The 26,898-nt window shown below is 39.6% G+C and overlaps 1 protein-coding gene across 4 annotated transcripts in view; it reads right to left on the reverse strand.

Annotated features, from left to right (window-relative positions):
* Nucleotides 1-26,898, reverse strand: part of fancm (FA complementation group M) — a 141,617-nt gene that overhangs the window by 31,810 nt on the left and 82,909 nt on the right. For 3 of the 4 annotated variants that reach the window (XM_072270954.1, XM_072270945.1, XM_072270963.1), the window contains exons 11-14: nt 19,591-19,837; nt 9,466-9,617; nt 8,182-8,334; nt 384-2,580 (exon numbers count right to left, since the gene is read on the reverse strand). In XM_072270954.1, the coding sequence (XP_072127055.1) occupies nt 384-2,580; nt 8,182-8,334; nt 9,466-9,617; nt 19,591-19,837 (2,749 nt within the window). Of the gene's footprint in view, nt 1-383; nt 2,581-7,177; nt 7,236-8,181; nt 8,335-9,465; nt 9,618-19,590; nt 19,838-26,898 lie in introns of those variants that run through there. The other variant, XM_072270974.1, reaches the window with a different exon arrangement.

The following is a 26,898-nucleotide window of genomic DNA, read 5'->3' on the forward strand; positions in this document are numbered from 1 at the left end:
CAGTAATCTTTGATGCTCTTGCTAATCAAGAACCTACCAATCCCCGCTTTAAATAAACCAAATAGCACATTGAACAGCAGGCCCCAGCCATCTCTCAACCAAGCCTCTGTAAAGCCCACAATATTGTAGTTTCATGTATTGTTAAGTGCTTTTACCCTTAATACTCCTTCCTTTAAAATATAAACATTTCAACCCTTCCATCCCATCTGTAGATTACCTTGCTCTTGTCTGTCCTTGTCTATAAACAACATAAAACATTAAGAAATACAATAAGATTGTGTTTCCAGTCAGGTTACCTATTTTACACATTTAAGCTATAACTAATAATAATTTTTAAAATTAAGAATATATTAATAATCAACATTTAAAGTTAAGTATCTTACCATTGATAGATGTTAAAAGATTTTTGCAGAAAATATTCGGATTGTTATTTTTAAGTGATTTCTCTCCATGCTTTCCACTTGCATGGTATTTCGTGGCAGCCTCAGAATTGTCAGGACAATCTTCCAACTCAGAAAAGAAACCATTTTTAACAACCTCAATGTTTTCTGTAACATTCCTCATTACAGCATTTTGAGAAATCACTGGACTGTTTTTAAACAGCACTTTGCTAAAAGTAGTATTGCAGAAGTTGGGAGATTTTCTTTCTGGTGTAATGGATGCAAAGGCTGGAGATGAGGTACAGAAAACCTGGCGATCATGCTGGGAAATTGGAGAAAATAAATCCTGTGTTGTCGAAGGTCGTATTTCATTACAAGTATCCATTTTGCCAGGTTGTAAAGATGTATGTTTCAAAGAAATTGGTGTAGAGTACTTCCTTTTTATTTTTGCTGCTTCAACAAATAATCCTGAATCAGCCACATTGCTGCATTCATCTTGAATCTCCACATTTTCTGAAGGTTTTTCTGCAAAATGTTTTGAGCATTCAGTGTTTTTGCTGTACATAGTATTAGTCATAGAAGCCTCGCCATCTCTAGCAATATCTTCAAATGAAAAGCCTAGATCAAAGTTAACAGAAAATAATTCATCTGAACAGTTGTACATATTACTGCTACTATCATTAGTATCAGGTCTACGCTGATCAACACATATATTTTCATGCAGAATTGACTCTCCTGTTACACCTCGTTTAGGTTCTCCGTTTTCCAAAGTTTTGTTGGTGGATGCCTGCACATTTTGGATAGGCTCATTCAACACAGTGGACTGCTGCTGGGGTCCAGAGATATCCTCTGTGATTGCACAGGTTTTATTGTTCGGAATGCAGAGAGTTGAAAGATCAGTATGTGACAGGTTATCTTCAAACAAAGACAAACTGTTTTCGTATACAAATAGCTCATCCTTTATAGAGTCCTTCAATGTTATGTTTTTGCTTTTATTTTCTTCAATCTTGTTATGACACTGGTGTGAAGAATTAAAAATTTCTTCTTCAATTATATTTGACTGAGCTTTATGATCTTGTTCCAAATATTCAATACTGTTATCAAATAAATCATCCCAGGAGGGGCTGGATCCTGCATTACCATGATTGGTCAAGGGTTCAAAGGTCACACTCTCTTTGCAAGTCATTAAAGCTGGTGATTTAATATTGACTGCTGGTGAACCACCTTTCTGGGGATTTAAAACATTAACTGCTGCTGTTTCTAAAGCAGTTGATTGCCAATAATTCCCTTCTTCTAAAAAGGGAAACCCATCTAGAGGAGGAGATGTATTAAGAAAATTTGTTACATTTTCCAGAACTATTTCAATGCCAGCAGGAACCTGCTTTATTAAATTGTCATTGGAATATTCTGATTCATAACTGGAATGTTCAACATCGAGTGAATAATATCCATTTCTTGCTCGGCTTGAATTTGAAGAACTTTGATATATATTGTGGTTCTGAAATTGGACAGATTCTGGGAGATAAAACAATTTGGATAGATTTCTTTCACACATTGCTGATTTCTTTAATTGACTATCATGGCCAGAGTCAACATTGTTCAATTCATCGCACTCTCCACTTTCTTTCTTCCTTGTGTAATCAGTTTTAGGTTTGGTGTTAGTTGATCTGTTTTCAGAAGAAACATCTTTCAAATTGATTTTTATGTGATCTTCCAGTATTTCCCTTGATCCTAACAAATCAAAACAAGATATACTCTGCACATTGTTACTTATCTCTACTTCAGTTTCTCCCTCTGACAGACAGATCTGTTCATCAGGTTTTGTTATAGCATCTTCAGAGGGAACGTCTTCACCTCTACAATTCCCTGCAACACACAGTGCAGACTCCTTTGCTTCTTTGGAATTTACAACTTCAAGACTAGAGGAGGAACAAAAACCCCTAGATCTTTTTATTTTACTTGTGTTAACAATAGAGCTTTCCTGCTCTTCATCCATTAACATATGCATATTTTGGTTTACACGATTATTTTTACATTTCTTCCTCTCTTGCATAGGCTTCGTTAACTGATCCAGTTTACATTTTTCTTGATTACTTGCAATGGATGTAGGTGTAAATTTAGATTGTGGTGTGATGGCTGTTTCGAAAATATCATTTCTATTTAAATAAGGCATAATTTCCAATGAATAGCCACAGTCACTCTGCAAATAAAAATGCAAATTATTAAAAGATTAAACATTTAATGTAATCAAGTTCTAAAACAACATACAAATTGGCTACATAAATCACAGCATTTCTACGTATGTGGGCTATGAACAGATAAAATTAAGAGCCCTTAACAGTGCTGATGAGCAGAAGGATCTAGGGGTCCGAGTTTGTAGCTCCTTGAAAGTGGCTACACAGGTTGATAGGATGGTTAAGAAGGCATACAGCATGCTCGACTTTATTAGTCGAGGCACTGAGTTCAAAAGTCAGGAAGTTACTTTGCAGCTTTATAAGACTCCAGTCAGGCCACACCTGGACTATTTCATACAGTTCTGATTGTCGCATTATAGGAAAGAGGTCAAGGCTTTGAAGAGGGTGCAGAAGAGGTTTACCTGGTGCTCCCTGAATTAAAGGGCATGCGCTTTAATGAAAGGTTGGACAAACGTGTTGTTTTCGCTGGATTGGCATTGGTGGAAGGAAGATCTGATAGAGGTTTATAAGATTATAAGAGGCATAAATAGACAAACAGTATCTCCCCTCCCCCCACCCCCCGAGTTGAAATGTCTAATACCAGAGGGAATGCATCTCAGGTGAGAGAGGGTTAAGTTCAAAGGAGATGTGCGTGGCAAGTTGTTTTTAAAAAGAGAGTACTGGGTGCCCGGTATGCACTGTGTGAGGTGATGATAGAGGCAGATACATCGGGATTTTTAAGAGACATTTAGATTGGCACACGAATGTGAGAAAAATAGAAGGATATGGACAGAAGAGGCAGAAGAGATTAATTTAGTTGGTCATTTGATTACTAATTTAATTGGTTAAGTACAACATGGTGAGCCATTTGTACTAATGGGTACTAAATGGGTCATTTGATTACTAATTTGTACTAATTTGTACTAAATGGGTCATTTGATTACTAATTTAATTGGTTAAGTACAACATGGTGAGCCATTTGTACTAATGGGTACTAAATGGGTCATTTGATTACTAATTTAATTGGTTAAGTACAACATGGTGAGTCATTTGGACAGAAGGATATGGACAGAAGAGGCAGAAGAGATTAATTTAGTTGGTCATTTGATTACTAATTTAATTGGTTAAGTACAACATGGTGAGCCAAAGGGCCTGTTCCTGTGCTGTACAGCTCTATGCTCTAAATTTTACGCCAGAGGTTAGGAAAGATGTAAAAGCTCTAAAGAGGCTGCAGGGAAGGTTTACTGAAGGACTTTAGATATGGTGATAGACTAGACAAACGGGGTAGTTTTTGGAACTGAACGAGTAATAAGGACTAGGTTAAAACTGTGAAGTATGTAGGCAAGGTAGACAGGAAAAAAACTTGCTATTCATGGAATGATCCAGAGCTAAAGGATATTCAAGGTTCAAAGTAAATTTATTATCAAAGTACATATATGTCACCAAATACAACCCTGAGATTTATTTTCTTGTGGGCATACTCAATACATCCAATAACCATAATAGAACTAATGAAAGGCCATATCAACAGGACAGACAACCAATGTGCAAAAGACAACAAACTGCAAATACAAAAAGAAAGAAAAAATAATAATTGTAATGGTAAATAAACATGCAATAAATATTGAGAACATGAGATGAAGAGTCCTTGAAAGTGAGTCCATACATTGTGGGAGCAGTTCAGTGCTGGGGCAAGTGACATTGAATGAAGTTCATGTAGAATGATCATGAATGGCAACAAAAGAGCAAAAGTGATGTGAGGAAAACAGTTTTACATCATGACTGGTTAGAGGCTGGAAATCACTGCCAGTGGTTAGACTGGAGGAGGATTTATTTGTAGTGATCACATAGACATACATAGACTGAAAGAGCAATTGAGAGGGGTCAGGTCAGGGTACTAGTTGCACTGAGCTTGCATAGGGCGGAAATAGACTTGAATGATCTCCCTTGTTCTGCAACTATTTTTTTTTTATTCTGTGAACCTTCTGGCCTAGATCAAATCTTTGTAATTTTGTTTGAACCTGTGATTGTTTGAAACTTCTTATTTAGATAATACTGTGCAGTCTGTCTGCTTTCTAGCTTGTTGATTAGAGATAACAGTTATGCCAATATATTAAGGATACTGGAAAACAGCAAGAGACCAAATGAAAAATAAAGCAGCAATGTTGCTCGGAGCCTGCCTCGCTCACCCTCATTTCAAGTCATGGATTCACCAATGTCCATGCTGACCAAGTATCCATCTTTACTAACATAATTATCAACACATGGCCTATAGCTTTTCAAGACCATAAGATATAGGAGCAGAATTAGGCCATTTGGCCATCAAGTCTGCTCCATCACGGCTGATCCAATTTTCCTCTCAGCCCCAATCTCCTGCCTTCCCTTTGTATCCCTTCATGCCCTGACCAATTAAGAATCTATCAACCTCTGCCTTAAATATACTTGAAGACTCAGCCTCCACAGACACCTGTGGCAATGAATTCCACAGATTCATCACTCTCTAGCTAAAGAACCCCTCCTAATCTCCATTCTAAAAAGATGCCCCTCCATTGTGAGGCTGGGTCCTCTGATCTTCCCTCCAAAGGAAACATCCTCCTCACATCCACTCTATCAAGGCCTTTCACCATTCAATAGGCTTCCCCTCATTCTTCTGAATTCTAGTGAATACGCCCCCAGAGCCATCAAACAGTCTTCATTTGACAGCCACTCAATCCTGGAGCAATTTTCATGAACCTCCTTTGAACCCTCTCCAGTTTCAGCACATTCTTTCTAAGAGAAGGGGACCAAAACTGCTCACAATATTCCAAGTGAGGCTTCACCAGTGCTTTTATATTCTAGTACACTTGAAATGAATGCTAACATTGCATTTGCGTTCCTCACTACAGACTCAACCTGCAAATTAACCCTTATGGAATCCTACACAAGAACTCTCAAGTCCCTTTGTGTCTCAGTTTTTTGTAATTTCTCTCCATTTAGAAAATAGTCAAGCCTTTTATTTCTTCTACCAAAGTGCATGACCATGTACTTCCCAACACTGTATTCCATCTGCCATTTCTTTGCCCATTCTCCTTATCTGTCTGTCCTTCTGTAGCCCCTCTAGTTCCTCAAACCTACCTGCCCCTCCACCTATCTTCATAACGTCTGCAAGCTTTGCAACAAATCCATCAATTCCATCAACCAAATCATTGACATATAACGTAAAAAGAATCAGTTCCAACACAGACTCCCGTGGAACACTGCTAGTCAATGGCAGCCACCCAACGACCTGGCCTCCATAGCTGCCTGTGGTAATAAATATCACAAATTCACCCCCCTCTAGCTAAAGAAATTTCTCCGTATCTCTGTTTTAAATGGACACCATATGACACAAGTTTAATTTTCATGGATTAGTAAACGTATCCAAGACACACAACCAACCACACACAGGCACAATGACAATTGAATGTTACTGATGGCAGCTAACCTTATTTTTTTTAATACGTAAAAAGGAGAAATGGCATAAAGGATTAAGTATTTTTATTTTGGAGGTCCTGGGAGTTCATAGGAGGCTCAGAATATGGCAATGGTGCTCTAATTGATATTGAGCACCAAAAGTGGTCTCAAATAAATGCCAGCAAGTTTTCATCACAAGTGTCCCTTTTGATCTCCGCTCCTTTAGCTCTTCTTATGGTCTCAGTTTGACACAAATGTTGATGGTAATGACAAATGGTCGTGAACATCAATCAGAGGCTTTCTCATCATTCCTAGCTCCCTACCATAGACACTGCAGTCCCCAACCTCCACCCTATATCCAACAGTTGGTGGAGCAGTTTGTTTGGATTTAATTCCTCTTCTTATTGCTCTTAGAAGAATCCCACGACAAACCACTCTCATCTCTTGTTGATTCCAATAAAATTTCTAAATCTGGCATCACAATACTATTTGTGCAAAGTTCTCAATTGAATTTCTAGAACAAACATTTAAAGTCTTTGGGGATGTTCCCTTGCTTGTATCAAAAGTCTACTTCTAACAGATGATTCTACTAGCAAGACTTTTGGTAGCGAATCAGTCCTCAATTTTTTTTTTGCATCTTTATCTTGAAGGTTACTTATTACCGGCCTGGCCAGCAAAAATGGCACACCACCTCCTTAATGTTAGAAAAATCATTTTAAATTAGTAAGATTCTTAACCATGTTGAGAGTGACCATTCCTAGCACATGATTCAACTTTACTAAAATGGCAATTTGTGGGAGAGGCACGCTCACCACACACTGCAATTCAAGTTCATATCTTGGCCATCTCAGAATCTGTTGAGTACCAAAGATGAAAAGCTGTCTCTATTTCTTGCTTTTGAGTTGTATACACAAGCGGGCCTCATCACTAACTTACTATAGAACTAACAACATCTCATGCAATGGTTTCCTTGCCAACAGAGATTTAAAAGCACATTAATCTCTTTTTGTAACAAGTGGCATAAATAATTATAAAATCATAAAAAGACCAAATGGAATACAATAATTTGCAAATGTAACCCCCTTGTATATGCTTTTTCAAGTTACTACAGTAACTAAACGAATACCAAAGTTCTAGAAGAACTAAAAACAGACTTATATACATTCATTAAATTATGGCATCACGTCGTACCTGAAAAACATTCAGTTCAATCGGTTGTGTTTTAATTTTGGAAAGCAGATATTAAAAGCTGGAAAAAAGAATCCTGCATCATAAGCTACATTCAGTTTAAAACCTTTTGAGGTTATCTATTAACTATTTAAAACTAATTTCAAGATATTGTTCTTTACAAAAAATATTTTTTAAACTTTAAAATCAAACCCTAAATTTGCTACTGTTTAATTATACAACCATTAAATTGCTTGAAAAAATTTCATTGTTAATATTTCTTCGATGCAAAAGAAACATTTTTCTATCAAATGAAGAATTTAGGAAAATAAATTTAATTCACAAAAGCTTGCACTATTTTCATGTTATGATATAGTTGTTCTCAGATGAGGGCAAAGAGGAAGGGAATGTGGCTCAAATAATTTTCATCCACTGATTATCCCAATTACTTTTGCTATAGTGCATCCCAAGCCTCAATCCCAGAACTGCGTCTCTTCCTGTCTGTTTTGCTCATGATACCAACTGTAGTTAGGGAATGGACTGGTGACACAAAGTGGCTAGAATGAATGCAGGATGAAATTGATGTGCCCAACTAAAAAAAAAAACAGCATACACCAGTAACTTCGGAAGATGTTCATATTAGGTCATGACCAATGCAACACAACCCACTCAAGTGTGGAAACCTAGTTTTTGTTTTGACTGATCTATGATGTATGTTATTTGGAAATGCAAAGAGCAGGTTTTACATTTGGTTTCATTACTTGATTTCTTCTTCATGCAATATAATTTGAAAGCATGGGTTCTTTTATCTAACTAGTCAAGAATGCTTTGGCGCTTTCTCAGTAAATCAGTCATAAAATGTAATCTGGAAGGAACTCAGGAGGACAGGATAGAAGACTATTTATTTTAACAAACATAGAATTTAAGTGAATGTTAATTCTGTATTTAGTATTATATTTTATTACAAATTAAGTAGCAATTTATGTTCAGAAAATAACTGCAATTTCCACTCCGTAGATTTCACTGACCTCTTCTTGTCTCATCAAATCAACCATGTCCATAATACTTATGAAGTGCTGGCAGCGATCAGAATGGTCAACCAGATGGGTAGAAAGTGGATGATTTTGCCAAAGACTCCACTCTGTCAGAGAAAGCTCACGAATTTTACCACTTTCCTGTTCCTATATAAACCAAATACATTAAAACTTAAAATAACTGCACAAGATTATGAATACACCAACATAAAGGTAATCAAAATAGAAAGTTTTAATAATGTAATTGGTTAGGCAGGTTTTAGCGAATAAATTTCACAGCATGGTCACCAGCAATCCACAAGTAAGCAGTGCACAAAACAGTTAGAAAAGCAGAGTTCACAAGCTGCAGGGTAATCACACGTAATGGAGATATGGAAAGGCATCCCCGCAATAACTTTAGTTCTCACCCACACTTCAAAATCACAGTGTAGAAAAAGGCAGAGAGTTTTGGATGAGGGGACAGCTCAAGAAGAACATGTGCTGGTAAATAAGTAGTACTGAAGTGCAGAAGAATATTGTAAAGAGAAATTTCTTTAATGCAAAATTTCTCAAAATGCATGAAACATAATCCTCATACAAAAACTATTTTATTTATTAATATACACACACACACACACACACACACACACGACTTCAGATGTAGTAATATCACTCAGAAGTGTAAAGAACATTGTTTTCAACCAATTTTCCATTAAAACATCTTCCCTCATGTCAGTGACAGCCACCTTCCATTTTAGGACACCCAAGCTGCCATTATGAGCTCTCAAGAATCCAGAAAATCAGGGGCATTATGTGAGCATAACAATAAAAATCCGTTCTTGTACATAAGCTTGAGTGACAGCAATCAACAAGATCCCAATTATAGATCCAAGAGTCTCTAACTGAGCTCTAATTACATGTTGCTCAGACAACCAACTGGCTCTTAGACAACCTCCATGAAAACTAGAAGAGGAGAAAAATGCTCAAGACCACTGCATTGAGAATTAATTGAAAATGATTTTTTTCTTTGTATTAATAGATTATGGTGATGCTACTAGAATTGTCGACAGTAAATGATGCTTAATTATAAAGAAAATACTGGTGAACAAAGAAACATTGATAGTTCAAAGGAAGAATCAAGCATGTCTTTCAGAAAGAATCCGTATACACCATGGATTGAGATCATTTGTTCAGGAAAGAGATGATGTGAATAAAATTTTGCTCCCCCTCCCCCACCCCATCACATTCCTTGTTGTGCACTAAGAGTGAAAAAAAAGAAAAGCTTTGGTTTCACATTACCATATCTCTTGATCCATCTTTCATAAATTCAAATGGAAACAATATTAATCTTGGTTCTCTTAAATCATTTTTCAATCGGAATTTTCTGTCCCAAATTTCAAATTCTTCAGAGGTTAATAAACCATCCTCCTTTATCTTTGTTTGCTTATTCACTGCAGGGAATAAAATATATTAAAAAAACATGATCAGAAACAGATGATTTTGAACAGTTAAAAAAAATCTTTAGAAATGATTTCAAATACTTATTTCCAGTGCATTTCCCTTAGGAAATAAAACACAGAAACACAGGCAATCCTCAAATTACAAATGCCCAAATTATGGACACCCATACATATGACGAGCCCCTATAAAATTATTGCATTCAAAAGTTCAAAACATGTTCCTACTTTTGTTATTAAGAATAGCAGAAATAATTTCCTCTCTCTTCCCTTACTTTTAATAATTGCTAACACGAGGAGATCTGCAGATGCTGGAAATTCAAACAACCACACAAAAAACTGCTGGTGAACGCAGCAGGCCAGGCAGCATCTATGGGAAGAGGTACAGTCGACATTTCAGGCCAATTTCATTTTAGTCTTAAGTGCTTTTGACAACATTAGAATACTGTGGCAGTATGGTTACTATATCAATTGTTTGTGTATTTTTTGACAGATTAACAAAATTGGCTTAAGAACATCTGCAAAATTGGATCCCATTTGCTACCTAAAGATGACTTGTCTATTTTAAAACAAAGGTAATCAGGGTCAAGACATGATAGATGATTGAGCAGATGGTCTTTCCATTGCTAAAAAAAGTTCTAGGAAGATAGCAACAGAGAAAGGGATAGGAAAAAAATTGCCTGGTGGACCTTTTTCATCTATTTTATGTTTTAATATTATGCATTAAGAATTCAGGCTAATATTACACAATTTCAGAACAAGGGTAGACATTAAACTTTAACTCAGTTTTCCATTCCACAGATGATCCTCCTTTAACTGAACACGAACATTTTTTGTTTGATAATTGGATCAACCACTGAAATTCTATGAAACTAAGATAAACAATCATCAAAAGAACCTAGAATGGTTATTTGACACAAATGTCTTCCTGAATCAGAGAGAAGTGAATTCATGTCTGGTTTCTAAAGCCTGATTTTGCCTGAGACCTCAGCATCATATTAAAGGTTAAAGTTCTACAAACACAACTTGGTTAAGATAAGGGCTAATGTCCCAATTGTATTTTCCAGTTACACCCAAAATCTTCCTGTTTTCTAAAAACAGATCAATTAATTTATTGGCTGCTTCTGTGAATTACAAGACCACAAGATATAGGAGCATAATCAGGCCATTCGGCCAATCAAATCAAATTGCTCCGTCATTTCATCATGGCCGATCCACTTTTCCTCTGAGCCCCAGTTTCTTGCCTTCCCCCCCATATTCCTTCATGCCCTGAACAATCAAGAATCTGTCAACCTCTGCCTTAAATGTACATAAAGACTTGGCCTCCACAGTTCCTAGTGGCAATGAATTCCACAGATTCAACACTTTCTAGCTAAAGAGATCATCTCCATTCTGAAAGGACACCCCTCTATTCTGAGGCTGTGTCCTCTGGCCTTAAGACACTCCCACCATAGGAAACATCGTCTCCAGATCCACTCTATCAAGGCTGTTTATTATTTGATAGGTTTCAATGAGGTCACCCCTCATTCTTCTGAATTTTAGTGAATATAGGCCCAGAGCCATCAAATGCTCTTCATATGATAACCCATTCAATCTTGGAACCATTTTCATGAACATCCTTTGAACCCTCTCCAATCTCAGCATATCCATTCTAAGATAAGAGGTCCAAAACTGCTCACAACACTCCAAGTGAGGCCTCACCAGTGCTTTATAAAGTTTCAACATTACATCCTTACTTTTATACAGGTGGCCCCCATTTTCCGAAGGTTCACATTACGACACCTCACTGTTATGAAAGACCTACATAGGTTACCTGTTTTCGCTAACAGAATATGTTTTCACTGTTACGAAACTGTTAGCGCGCACCCGAACAGCCAAGCTCCTCCCCCGGAACTGTATTCTAGCCGCCATTGCTTAAACATGTGCTTTATCTCGATTTATTTTGTGCATCCGTTAGCAAGATGAGTTCTAAGGTATCGGAAAAGCCTAAAAGAGCTCGTAAGGGTGTTACCTTAGCGTAAAACTAGACATAATTAAGCGTTTCAATCGTGGTGAACAAAGTAAGGACATTGTCTGCATGTTGAACTTGCCTGCGTCCACTATTCACACTATTTATACGCAGACAGAAAGAATTTTGAAAACTGCCCACGTTACTGTTGGTTCTGCTCGTAGCAAAGTGCTCTTAGTCAGCATCCAATAATAGATAAAATAGAAAGTCTATTGCTTGAGTGGATTGATGGGTGTACAAAGCGTGGTTTCTGTTAAGTGTTCTTATACTTAAGGAGAAATCAGTCAGTCTTTTTAATAAGCTGAAATAGAAAGCACTGGACAATGGTGATGAAAGTGTTGAGAAAGTGGAATTTAAAGGTAGTCATGGGTGGTTTGATTGGTTTCTAAGGCAAGGGCAGCTTCATAGTTTAACGTTTACCGGAGACAGTGCTTCGGCTGATACTGAAGCTGCCGAAAAGTTCCCAGCAGAACTGAAGAAAACAATTACAGAAGGTGGTTATTCGTATAAGCAAGTGTTTAACTATGATGAAACTGCAACTTAATGGAGTCTTCCCAATTCCGGTAACTGAAACTATACTGTACATACATTATTTCTACTTTATATAGGCTGTGCATTTTTATGTGTTATTTGGAATAATTTGGCAGCTTCATAGCTTAAAGGTTATTGGAGAGAGTGTTTCTGCCGAGAGCGCTTCCGCCGAGAGTGCTGCCAAGAGATTTCACTGCGCTAGACAGTGCTGCAGAAAAGTATTTCTACTTTATATAGGCTGTGTATTTATCATATCATTCCTGCTTTTACTATATGTTACTGCTATTTTAGGTTTTATGTGTTATTTGGCATGATTTTGTAGGTTATTTTTTGGGGTGGGAACACTCAAATATTTTTCCCATATTAATAAATGGTAATTGCTTATTCACTTTACGACATTCCGGTTTACGAACCACTTCATAGGGACGCTCTACCTTCGGATAGCGGGGGAAACCTGTATTCTAGTCCTCTTGAAATGGATGTTAACATTGCATTTGCTTTCCTCACCACAGACTCAGCCTGCAAATTAACCTTTTGGGAATCCTGCAGAAGGACTCCCAAGTCCCTTTGTGCTTCAGTTTTTCATATTTTCTCTGCATTTAGAAAATAGTCAACCTTTTCATTTCTTCTACCAAAGTGCATGACCATATACTTCCCAATACTGTATTCCATCTGCCATTTCGTTGCCCATTCTCCTAATCCGTCAAGGTCCTCCTGTAGCCTCTCTGCTTCCTCAAAACTACCTGCCCCTCCACCCATCTTCATACTGTCTGCAAATTTTGCAACAAAGCCATCAATTCCATCATCCAAGTCACTGAGATATAACAGAGAATTGGTCTGTGGAACACCACTAGTCACCAGCAGCCAGCCAGAAAAACTACCTTTATTCCCACTCTTTGCCTCCTGCCAATCAGCCACTGCTTTATTTAGCCACTGTTAAACAGCCACTGTTTAACAAGCTTCGTAGCTTGTTAAACAGCTTCATGTATGGCACCTTGTCAGAGGCCTTCTGAAAATCCAAGTGCAGAACATCAACCGATTCTTCTTTGTCTATGCTGCTTGTTACTATTTCAAAGTATTCCAACAGATGAAATGAAATGAAATATCTTTATTGTCATTGCATAGTACAATTTGTCACGCAGCAATACAGCGAAAATGAGTTTGCAACTCTCACTCAATGCTACAAAACAACAAATAAAATAAACAATAAATAAAATCAAGTAACCAGCCAGTACAAGCAATGTCCAACAGTACAAAAGCGCAATTCAGATGCATGACAGCCATAAAACCAGTATTAAAATGTAACAAATTTATGGATGATGCTTGATCCATTGGTTCAGAGCAATTATAGCTCTGGGGAAAAAGCTATTTTTCAGTCTGGAAGTGCAGGCATAGAAAATCCATAACGTCTGCCAGATGGAAGAAGTTCAAACAGATGATTGCATGGGTGTGTATTGTCCTTACAGATGCTTGTAGCTTTCCTTAGGCAGCGAGAGCTGTAGGTGTCCTCCAGGGCTGGGAGCTGTGTCCCGATGATCTTCTGTGTGCTAGAGACGACCTGCTGAAGTGCTTTCCTATCAGCTGCTGTACAACTGAGAAACCACACAGAGACACAGATTTTTCCTTGTGGAAACCATGCTGACCACGGCCTATTTTATCATGTGCCTTCAAGTATCCTGAGACTTCATCCTTAATAATTGACTCCAACATTTTCCCAACCATTGACGTCAGAATAAATGGCCTATAATTGCCTCCCTCCCTTCATTTGCAATTTTCCAGTCTTCCAGAACCATTCCAGAATCTAATGATTCTTGAAAAATCATTACTAATGCTTCTATGATCTCTTCCGCCACCTCTCTCAGAACCCTGGGGTGCACACCGTCTGGCTCAGGTAACTTCTCTACTTTCAGTTTCCCAAGAACCTTCTCTCTAGTTATGGTAACTTCACACATTCATGACCTGATATCTGGAAGTTCCACCATACTGCTAGCATCTTCCACAGTCAAGACTGATGCAAAATACTTACTCAGTTCACCTGCCATTTCGTTGTCCCCCATTAGAAGAAAGATTAGAAGAAAGCATTCTTCTAGGGTGCATCACAACCTGGTATGGAAGTTGTCCTGTCCAAGACCAGATGAATCTGCAGAAGATCGTGAATACAGCCCAGCACATCACACAAACCAATCTTTCGTTCTTGGACTCACTTTACACAGCACGCTGTCGGAGCAGTGCTGCCAGGATAATCAAGGACACGACCCACCCAGCCAAGACACTTTTCATCCCTCTTCCCTCCAGGAGAAGGCTCAGGAGCTTGAAGACTCGTATGGCCAGATCTGGGAACAGCTTCTTTCCAACTGTGATAAGACTGCTGAACGGATCCTGACCCGGATCTGGGCCGTACCCTCCAAATATCCGGACCTGCCTCTCGGTTTTTTTGTACTATCTTACTTTCCATTTTTCTAATTTTTCTGTTTATGATTTATAATTTAAATTTTTAATATTTACTATCGATTTGGAATCCAGGGAGCCGGAAGCACAGAATCAAATATTGCTATGATGATTGTACGGTCTAGTATCAATTGTTTGGCGACAATAAAGTATAAAGTAAAGAGCATGCTACCTCTCCAGCATTGTTTTCCAGCAGTCCAGATGCTGCCTGACCTGCTGCGTTCACCAGCAACTTTGATGTGTGTTGCTTGAATTTCCAGCATCTGCAGAATTCCTGTTGTTTGTGTTTTTAAATCCACTTTTGCCTCTTTTTCACTTTATGTATCTGAAGAAACTTATTATTTCTCTTTAATATTATTGACTGCAAATTAATTATGTGTCTGCAAATGGATTTCACTCTTAATTATACACTGTAAAAAAAAACGTGTGAAGCTTTCATGTTTTTTTATCTCACTTAAAGTTAGGTTACAGTTTAACTTTATTCACACTGGAACAAAGAAGGCCAGGCAGCACTGGCAGAGAACTAGGTATTGTATCACATCTTCAAAACACTCTCCAAAGGTACAGTATCTTGGAAGAGACAACGAAGCTTTCAAATCACTGGGATATTCTAGCAATCATTTACTTTGCCTTTAACTAGAATATATACAAAGCAATGACATAGTTTCTAATGAACCTTATTTATGGTTAAGTTAAACGATTAGGGATATTTCATTTGAATTCTCACTTACAAAATCACATTTGCTGCTCATGTGAAAAGGTATATAAAGAGCTGAGCTGCAAGATAATACTGATAAAGGAAAAAGCAGCAAAAAATGTAGATAATTCTTGACTTGAAAGTGTCAGTGATGCATATTTACTGAAGAAAAACAAACAAAATCGAACTTGTGTTGAAAAGATCAAGCACGTAGACTACAAACCTGATCACGGTCTTGGTCCAAGCGTTGGCCAAAAAACTAAACTCCAGAGGTAAATAGTGAGACATGACACTAAGTAGTATGGTATTATGAACCCCTTATTAAACTGCAATCAATATGCATCAAGGACAAAAACTACGCAAATGGCTGGAGTCACACCTCACACAAAAATAAGATGGCTGTTATTATTGATGCAAGAATTCCTAACAACAGTTTCCAAGACACAAACAGCTGCCTTTCACAAAGTAAACAATGGGGTGTTCACCAATGAATGCTCAATTTTCAATTTCATGCAGCATGACAATGTTCAGCAAATAAGCTGGTAAATGGCAATTAATATTCACAACAAAGTGCTGAGCGATGACCAGAAAGCCAGACAATTAACGTTCAATGGTATTATGTTCGCAGTCACCCTCAGTATCAACAGTCGGAGGGAGAGCTTATTAATAGCCAGAAAGATTATAGCTACAGTTGGGGGATGGTGCCTAGATTAGAGAGCATGTCCTGAGGAGAAGTTGAGTAAGTTAGGGGTTCTAACTTCAGCATGAAGCAGCATGAGAAGAGACTTGATAGAGGTTTATAAGCTGATAAGAGGCATACATAGAATGGCCAGCACCTTTCTTCCAGGGTGGCAATGGCTTATAGAAGAGGACAACCTTTTAAGGTGATTAGACGAATCTATAGGGAACATGTCAGAGGTAGTTTTTCTCCCCCGTCACACAGAGTGGAAAGTGCATGGAAAGCACTGCCCAGGGTGGTGGTAGAGATGCATACATTAGGGACATTTAAGAGACTCTTTGGGACACGGATGAAAGAAAAGAAAAAGGGCTATGTGGGAGGGAAAGGTTAGATTGATCTTGGAGTATGTTAAAAGGCCGGTAAAGATCATGGGCTGGAAGATGCTGGAAATTCTGCTGAAGGGTCTCGGCCCAAAACGTCGACTCTACTTTTTTCCATGGATGCTGCCTGGCCCTCTGAGTTTCTCCAGCATTTTGTGTGTGTTCCTTAAAACCTTGCAAATATTTGACATGACATCTAAAACTTGGACAAACCTCAATAGATGGGTAGTGGAGCGTACATTGACTGGTTGCATCATAGTGTATGGAAAGACCAATGCCCTTGAACGGAAAATCCTACATAAAGTAGTGGATACAGCCCAGTCCATCATGTGTAGTCCTCTCCACCACTGAGCACATCTACACAGAGTGTTGACACAGTAAAGCAGTATGCATCATCACCACCCAAGGCCATGGTCTCTTCTCGCTGCTGCCAAGAAGAGACCTTAGAACCCATACCAGTGGTGGAGAGTATATTGACTGGTTGCATCATAGCCTGGTATGGAAATACCAATTCCCTTAAATAGAAAAGCTTAGACAAAGTAATGAATACAGCCCAGTCCATCACAGCTAAAGTCCTCCCCACCACTGAGCACATCTACATAGACATCTGCCACAGGAAAGCAGCATCCATCCTCAGGGAAACCCACTATCCAGGCCATGCTCTCTTCTCACTGCTGCCATCAAAAAGGAGGTACAGGAACCTCGGCACTCACAACACCAGATTCAGGAATAGTTATTACCCTTCAACCTTTCATAATAAATATACTTTGAACTATGAATCCCATAAGAAAATATCCACTTCCACTTTAAATATACCCAATGAATTGGCCTCCACTGTCATCCGTGGCAATGAATTCCACAGATTCACCAACCTTTGGCTGAAGAAATTCCTCCTCATTTCTGTTCTAAAAGGACTTCTAAGAGTCAATGCTTAGGTCTGCGACTTTTGAGAAGAACAGTGGGGGAACGGAGCTGTATGTGGACTGAGCGATTGAAGATTCAAGTTTTTTTATCACATGTATATTGAAACATACATTGAAATGCATCATTTGCATTAACAACCAACACACTTGAGGGTGTGCTGGGGGCAGCTCACAAGTTTTGCCAACTTTCCAGCGCCAACATAGCACACCCTCAATGCTCGGCAGAACAATACAGAACAAAACAACAACAACAGCAAAACAAGCCCTGTTCCCCTCTCCCACCAGCACACAAACACAGTCCTCTAACCCCAGAACAGGCTTTCTTCAGCCTCCAGCCTCCAGTGAATGGGACACGCAGATACTGGGCCTTCAACTTTCCCAACGAATTAGCAGAGATTTACAGACTCGGGCTTCAGCCAAAGCCAAGTTAAAAACCTATTGCCTGAAACAGTTGAGCCTCCTCTTCCTGGTTTAGAAACAGTACTTCCATTCCTTACAATATTTTACCACCCAGATGGTAGGATGATAATAAAACCACATGAGCATGCTATTTACGTATTAAAAACTGATTTGCTTGCAGCTAAAGAGAGATACTGAAGATTTGATTGACTGATTGATTAGGGGGTCGGGGCAACTAAAGCTACACTCAGATCATGTTCATGATTTCTGCATAAATGCTGTGGAATAATTTCTACATATTAAGCTCTTCTATTGACAATGACAATGTGACCCATCACCATTAGTTAACAACTGAGGCTAATAAGGCTCTGCCACTATATCACACTATGACCTGTATTTTTTGATTGTCATGACTTATTATTCATTAACACCATCTGTTAGATATTACTGAATATCAAAAGAAATTAGTTTCAGCCCAGTTTTAAAACGCTTGCAACCCTCAGTTCCTGCCATCTGTACAATGTCTACCACCTCAGAGAAGAACCTAAAAATATACCACACAGTAGTGATTTTCTTTGGCAAAGCTTATAATTCATTCATGATTTGAAACCCAGCAGGATGTGGCATCGAGACGGAACCAGTGATAACTGCTGGTTCCCATCCATGCACTTCCAGTCCCTCCTTTAACTGAATATCAAACATTCCAATACTATTTGTTAGGCTAAAAAATATTCACATCTAAACATTGACTGATATAGGAGAGAATTTGAGTAAAGATGAATTTTAGTAAGCCTGGTCTTCTGTAGCCCAGGAACTCATGCACAGGAATTGCTGGTCAGGAATAAATAAAAACACATGCAGACATGATGGCTTATCTAACGAAACTGAATGACCTCCTAAAGGAAAATTGGCATTTTTGCTTAAATATTCATTCACTGAAAATGGGGACGTGGGGATTGCTTAAAGTCAAGGATATCGGATTAGTGGCACTAAAAGGCCATACAGTTTTTGGAAAGCTTGAAATGCTTCGAAATTCACCTGGGCTCTAACTTGAAAGGAAAACATCAAAGTTGTTTGTGGATATGGCCCAGTGTGTGAAGCCCTCCCCACCATTGAGCACATCTACACAGAGCGTTGTTGCAGGAAAGCAGCATCCATCATCACCACCCAAGGCCGTGGTGTCTTCTTGCTGCTGCCATCAGGAAAAAGGTACAGGAACCTCAGAACACACACCACCAGGTTCAGGAACAGTTAATACCCTTCCAACCATCAGGCTCTTGAACCTGAGGAGATAACTTCATTCACCCAGTCACTGAACTGTTTCCACAAACGACGGACTCACTTTCAAGGACTCTTCATCTCATGTTCTTGATATATTTTTTTCTCTCTTTTGTATTTGCACATTGGTCTGCAAGGTGCAGTCTTTCATTGATTCTATGGAAAATCTTGGAGTTACTGTGTATGCCCCCAAGAAAATGAATCTCAGGGTTGTATATGGTGATATTATGTACTTTGAAAACAAATTTACATTGAACTTTGAAATGCATAATGCTACGGATCATTAAACCAAGCTGCAACTCCAAACAGCTATATGATTGGGCAAGTATGCTGATGGAACCATGACAAAAAAGCCTTTTGATCAATTATTGTACTTGCATGCTACATTCCATATCCCCTGAACTAAACTTTGATGCTGATCAAAGTCAATTTTAAGCTTCCCAAAATATCATCCAAAGATATTAAGTCTGTAGGCAAGAATTTTGATTTTAATCAGCCACCGTTTAAATGAGTCTCTTGTAAATACAGTGGAATATTATTCCCTTATTTCCAAATTTAAAATCAATAAGCAAGATTCACTAATCCATGCACAAAATTCAAAAATGTGCTACCTATACATCATACCTGGACATCGGCTGTACATGAATGATTCTGGAAGTACAACACCCGACTTTCTTCCATGCTTTGTTGTAATTCTTGATATATTATTTGATTCGTATTCTCCAGTAGTTATATACATCTTGTATGCAGCAGGATTTAGACCATTTGGAACCATTCGTGGACTATTAGCGTAAAGGCGAAACGACTTGTTACCATTTCCTATAATGGTTTTGTAAATGCTCCTCTTGGAACACTGACTTTGGTTGTAGGTCTGAAATTGGATTTAAATATCCATTATTTCAAAACAATTTTTCAAATACCCAAGTAATTTCTATTTGACCCTCAATATATTTTCCTGCAAAAAGTACTTTAATGTTTGCTCCACCCAAAACCACTGTTCAAAGCTGGAACTATCACAAAGATATTTTTGTAAAGATTTTGTTGCAATTAATAAATTCTTGATCCATTTTCTCCCAACCCTCCAATAATTAATCTAAACAGTTTTGACAAGCGTTACAGCAGTCTATATGCTTTCTTTTAGAAATTCAGCCTGACAAAATTTATTGTAACAGGGGATCATGTTAACTTGGAACAACTTAGATGTTCAATCTATCTCACAAAATAATCTCAAAAGCCAAAAAAAAAGACCAAGGGCAACCCCATCCATCCTGCCACACTACCAAGGATAGGGTTCCTCTTGTCCTCACCTACCATCCCACCAACCTCCACATCCAGCACATATTCTCCGGAACTTCTGCCACCTCCGACGGGATCCCACCACCCAGCACATCTTTCCCTTACCCCACTTCCTGCTTTCCACAAGGATCACCCCCTACGTAACTCCTTTGTCCATTCGTCCATCCCCACTGATCTCCCACCTGGCACTTATCCTTGCAAGCGAAACAAGTGCTACACCTGCCCCTACAAATTCTCCCTCACTACCATCTAGGTCCCTAAACAGTCCTTCCAGGTGAGGCAACACTTCACCTGTGACACACATCAAAGTTGCTGGTGAACGCAGCAGGCCAGGCAGCATCTCTAGGAAGAGGTACAGTCGACGTTTTGGGCCGAGACCCTTCGTCAGGACTAACTGAAGGAAGAGCTAGTAAGAGATTAGAAAGTGGGAGGGGGAGGGGGAGATCCAAAATGATAGGAGAAGACAGGAGGGGGAGGGATGGAGCCAAGAGCTGGACAGGTGATTGGAAAAAGGGATATGAGAGGATCATGGGACAGGAGGCCCAGGGAGAAGGAAGGGGGGGGGGGAATCCAGGGGATGGGCAAGGGGTATAGTCAGAGGGACAGAGGGAGAAAAAGGAGAGAGAGAGAGAGAGAGAGAGAGAGAGAGAGAGAGAGAGAGAGAGAGAGAGAGAGAGAGAGAGAGAGGAGAGAGAGAGAGAGAGAGAGAGAGAGAGAAAGAACGTGTGTATATAAATAAATAACAGATGGGGTATGAGGGGGAGGTGGGGCATTAGTGGAAGTTTGAGAAGTCAATGTTCATGCCATCAAGTTGGAGGCCACCCAGATGGAATATAAGGTGTTGTTCCTCCAACCTGAGTGTGGCTTCATCTTTACAGTAGAGGAGGCTGTGGATAGACTTATCAGAATGGGAATGGGATGTGGAATTAAAATGTGTGGCCACTGGGAGATCCTGCTTTCTCTGGCGAACAGAGCGTAGGTGTTCAGCAAAGCGGTCTCCCAGTCTGTGTCGGGTCTCGCCAATATGTAGAAGGCCACATCGGGAGCACCGGACGCAGTATATCACCCCAGCCGACTCACAGGTGAAGTGTTGCCTCACCTGGAAGGACTGTCTTGGGCCCTGAATGGGGGTAAGGGAGGAAGTATAAGGGCATGTGTAGTACATCAAAGTTGCTGGTTTTCCAGCATCTGCAGAATCCCTCGTGTTTGCATTTTTAACTTCACCTGTGAGTCTGTTGGGGTCATTTACTGTGTTCGGTGCTCCCAGTGTGGGCTCCTGTATATTGATAAGACCTGACATAGACTGGGAGGCCACTTCACCAAGCATCAACACTCTGTCCGCCAGAACAAGCGGGATCTCCCAGTGGCCACCCGTTTTTAATTCCACTTCTCATTCCCATTCCAATATGTCCATCCCTGGCCTCCTCCACTGTCGTGATGAGGACACACTTAGGTTAGCGGAAAAACACCTTGTATTCCGTTTGGGTAGCCTCCAGCCTGATGGCATGAACATTGATTTCTCACACTTCTGGTAATGCTCTCCACTGCACCCCCCCCCCTTTCACAATTAAACATCCCCTCTTCCCTCTCTCACAGTATCTCCTTGCCCGGCCATCGCCTCCCTCTGGTGCTCCTCCCCCCCCCCTTTCTTCTTTCTTCCACAGCCTTCTGTCTCTTTCACCATCAACTTCCCAGCTCTTTACTTCATCCCTCCACGTCTAGGTTTCACCTATCACCTGGTGTTTCTCTCCCCTCCCTCCCCTCCACCTTTTAAATCCACTCCTCAGCTGTTTTGCTCCAGTCCTACTGAAGGGTTTTAGCCCGAAACATCAACTGTACTTTTTTCCATAGATGCTGCCTGGCCTGCTGAATTCCTCCAGCATTTTATGTGTGTTGTTCGGATTTCCAGCATCTGCAGATTTTCTCTTGTTTGTGAAAACACTGTGGTTATTCTCACAAAACTTAAACTATAATTTCATTAGTTCCACTTTTTTAAAATCTGATCCTGCATTCTTATCCCTAACTAACTCTGGCTATGCAAACAAAACTGTTCTACATTTCTCAATGTTCAGTTCTTTTTACAAAATTATTCATTATACACTTCATGTCCAATGTTCTGAACACTCCTGCACTGTTTAGAAAACATAATACTTAGCGGTTAATAATCAATGTTAAAAGTCAAATGGAATGTCAGCGCAAATGAGATTGATACAAATAAAACTGCAATTTAGCTGCAAAACTTAATTCATAGAGAGCACAGATCAAAAATGTTTCAACTACACAAAAACTTATATCACCAAAGATACCATGCTTTTACTAAAGCACATGAAAGGAAGGGCATTATAGTCAACATCTGCAAGAGAAAGATACTCTTCCGACCCTTCTCTGCTGCACCACACTGCCCTCAAAAACCATAGAAAACTTAGATCACATCCCACATCTCTGTGACGACAGACACTAATCATGTAATTTACTGTGCTTTCAATAATCTGACTCAGCCTTTGCACTAAAGGATATTTGAAGATAGAGGCATGGAACTTGACACAAAATTCATGGTTATAGAGCAAAGGAGCATAGACGCAGGCCCTTCAACCCAACGAGCCCACGCCAACCACGGTCCCACTCAGCCAAACCTAGATTTCTGGCGTTGGCCTATATCCCTTTAAGGCCCATCCTTCCTATCCCAGTGTTTCTTAAATGACAGAACTCTACATAGCTCAATGTCTTCCGCTGGCAGCTCATTCCATGTACTCATCACCTTCTGTGTAAAATATCAGAATCAAAATCAGCATCAGGTTTATTATCACCAGCATGTGACGTGAAATTTGTTAACTTAGCATCAGCAGTTCAATGCAATAGATAATCTAGCAATGTTAGAAAATTGCAAATGTCACTCCATTCATCAAGAACGGAGGGAGGCAGAAGAAAGGAACCAAAGCCATTAGTCTGAACTCAGTGGTTGGGAAGATGTTGGAGTCAATTATTAAGGATTAAGGTCTCAGGGTACTTGGAGCTACATGATAAAATAGGCCATAGTCAGCATGGTTTCAAGGGAAAACTTGTCTGACAAATCTGTTGGAATTCTTTGAAATAGTAACAAGCAGGATAGACAAAGGAGAATTGGTTGATGTTGTGCACTTGGATTTTCAGAAGGCCTTTGACAGGGTACCACACATGAGGCTGCTTAACAAGCTACAAGCCCATGGTACTATAGGGAAAATTCAAGCATGGATAAAGTGGTGGCTGATTTGCAGGAGGCAAAGAGTAGGAATAAAGGGAGCCTTTTCTGGCTAGCTACCAGTGACGAGTGGTGTTCCACAGGGGTCTGTGTTGGGATCGATTCTTCTTACGTTATATGTCAGTGATTTGGATAATGGAATTGATGGCTTTGTTGCAAAGTTTGCAGACGATATGAAGGTAGGTGGAGGACAGGTAGTTTTGAGGAAGTAGAGAGGCTACAGAAGGATTTAAGACAGATTAGGAGAACGAGCAAAAAAATGGCAGATGGAATACAGTGTCAAGAAGTGCATGGCTATGCACTTTGGTAGAAGAAATGAGGGGGTTGACTATTTTCTAAATGGAGAGAAAATATAAAAAACTGAGACACAAACGGACTTGGGAGTCTTTGTGCAGGACTCCCAAAAGGTTAATCTGTATGTTGAGACTGTGGAGAGGAAGGCAAATGCAATGTTAGCATTAATTTCAAGAGGACTAGAATATAAAAGCAAGGATGTAATGTTGAAACTTTATAAAGCACTGATGAGGCCTCACTTGGAGTATTGTGAGCAGTTTTGGGCCCCTTATCTTAGAAAGGATGTGCTGAGATTGGAGAGGGTTCGAAGGATGATCATGAAAATGATTCCAGGATTGAATGGCTTGTCATATGAAGAGCATTTGATGGCTCTGGGCCTATAGTCACTGAAATTCAGAAGAATGAGGGGTGACCTCATTGAAACCTATCAAATGGTGAAAGACCTTGATAGAGTGGATGTGGAGATGATGCTTCCTATGATGAAAGAGTCTAAGACCAGAGGACACAGCCTCTGGAACAGAGATAAGGAGGAATTTCTTTAGCCAGAGGGTGGTGAATCTGTGGAACTCTTTGCCACAGACAACTGTGAAGACCAAGTCTCTATGTATATTTAAGGCAGAGGTTGATAAATTCTTGATTAGTCAGGGCATGATGGATAGAAGGGAAAGTCAGGAAATTGGGGCACATAGGAAAATTGGATCAGCCATGTTGAAATGGCAGAGCAGACTCGATCAGACAAATGGCCTAATTTTGGTCCTATATCTTATGGTCTCGTAGAACTTAGTATTTGCTATATACAATAACTCTAGAACACACCCCAACAACCACCTTCCTCTGTATCCTACCTTCAAGCCACGAATCTGCCTTACCTCCATGGATTCCATTGAATCTAACCTTCCAGGTGTTCTACATTGTGGCACCTTATTGGAGGTCTTGCAAAAGTTCCAAATAGACAAATCCCTCATCTACTTTTTTGGTTACTTCTTCAAAAAAAAAACTCTCAAAGGTTCATCGACTATGACTTTCCATACACAAAACCATGCTGACTCCTAATCAGAAACTACCTATCGAAATGTTGCTAGATCCTGTCACTCAGAATTCCCTCCAGTAACTTCCCCACTACTTATGTTAGACTGACAGGCCTGGAGTTCCTTGGCTCATCCTCACTACCCTTCCTAAACAAGGGAGCAACTACAGCCATATTCCAGACTTTGGGAGCTTTAACAATGGCTAATACTGAAGCATATATCTCAGTAAGGGCCATTGCAATTTCCTCTCAAGCCTCCCATAAAACCTGAGGAGACAATAGGTCAATCTGAGGATTTGTCCACGTTAATGTGCTGTAAGGGCTGCAAATACCTTTCCCTCTCGAGTATTCCTAATTATTTTACAGTCATCGAGGGATTCACTCGATTCCAATTTCCTACACCTTCATTTTCTTGACCAGGGCCTCAATATTTATCATCAGCCATGGCTCCCCAGTTACCCTTCACCCTAATGGGAACATACTGCTCCTGGACACTTGCTACCACACTCTTAAGCCTCCCACTCTCCATTCATTCCTTTCCCTCCAAATAGGCTTACACAATCGGCCTGAGCTAGATTCCATCTTATTCCTCCAAGGTTAGCACTGCTCCAGTTTAGGACCCTAATCTGTGGATCTGCCGGATTATGGTCACTAGAGCCAAATTGTTCCATGAATCCCACCACAGTTACTTGCCCTGCCTTGTTTCTTACAAGAATGTCCAGTTTTGCAACCCTCCTGAGCAGGGCCCTCTATATTCACTCCTGGACATAGTTCACAAATTCCACCCTGTCCAGGCCCTTGATATTCTGGACAATCAAGTCAATATCAGGCAAATTAAAATCATTCACTCATACAACCTGAATATTCTTACAATTAAAAGCAATTATACTACGCACCTGCTCTTCAAGTTCCTGCTAACTACTAGGGGGTGGGTCTATATACAGCCCCACAAGAGTGTATAATAAGATATATTACTCCCCTTCTCAGCCTCAAGTTCTATCCATATAGCCTCACCACATGAGGATGGTGGTTGAAGGTTGTTTTTCAGAACAGAGGCCAGTGATTAATGGTGAGTTGCATCATTTGGAGTTGCAACCTTTGTTAATCATCTTTTTTGTAAATGACTTGGATGCAAATACACAAGGCTTGATCTGTAAGCTTGACGATGACTTGAAATTAGGAGGTGTTCTTGATAATGAAGAAGGTTGTCACAGATTTCAAGGAAGAGGCCAAGGAGTAGCAAATGGATTTCAATACAGATAGGTGTAAAGTAATGCATTTTGAAAAGTCAAACCACTGCAAGACATCAGAATCAGAATTAGGTTTATTATCATTGACTCATGTCGTGAAATTTGTTGTCTTGCAGCAATAAGGTGCAATACATAAAAAGTAAAACAAGTTACAAGAAATATAAAAAAAAAAGTAGTGCAAAAAGTGAGCAAAATATTGAGGTATTGAGGTAAAGTACTGATTATGGGTTCTGGACCGTTCAAAATCAGATAGTGGAGGTGAAGAAGCTGTTCTTAAATCGTGGTGTATGAGTCTTTGAACTCCTGTATTTCCACCCCGATGGTAGTAATGACAAGTGGAAATGTCCTCGATGGTGAAAGTTCTTAATAAGGGCTACCACCTTCATGAGGTATCAACTTTTGAAGATGTCTCTGATGGTGCTCATGATGGAGCTGACTGAGCTTATAACCCTCTGCAGCTTTTTCCAATCCTGTGCATTGCCACCTCCATAACAGGCAGTGATGAAATCAATCAGAATGCTCCCCATTGTACATCTGTAGAAACTTGCCAGTGTCTTTGGTGGCATAACAAATCTGCTCAAACTCTGCTGGTATGCCCTTTCCATAATTGCAACAATATATATTGGGCCCAGGATAGATCTTCAGGAATGTTGACACCGAGGAACTTTTAACACCCAGGTACTCATAGGGCATTAGGGAATGTAGTGGAACAGAGGGACTTAAGGGTATAAATGTTTTGTCACCTTAAAGCAAGGTCATCAGTCATCACCAAGAATGTCATCTCCAAGTACTGCTGTTATGTCCTCCCTGATCAAAAAGGGAGCAAA

This window comes from Mobula birostris, chromosome 1 (assembly GCF_030028105.1).
Source record: "Mobula birostris isolate sMobBir1 chromosome 1, sMobBir1.hap1, whole genome shotgun sequence".
Lineage (NCBI taxonomy): Eukaryota > Metazoa > Chordata > Chondrichthyes > Myliobatiformes > Myliobatidae > Mobula > Mobula birostris.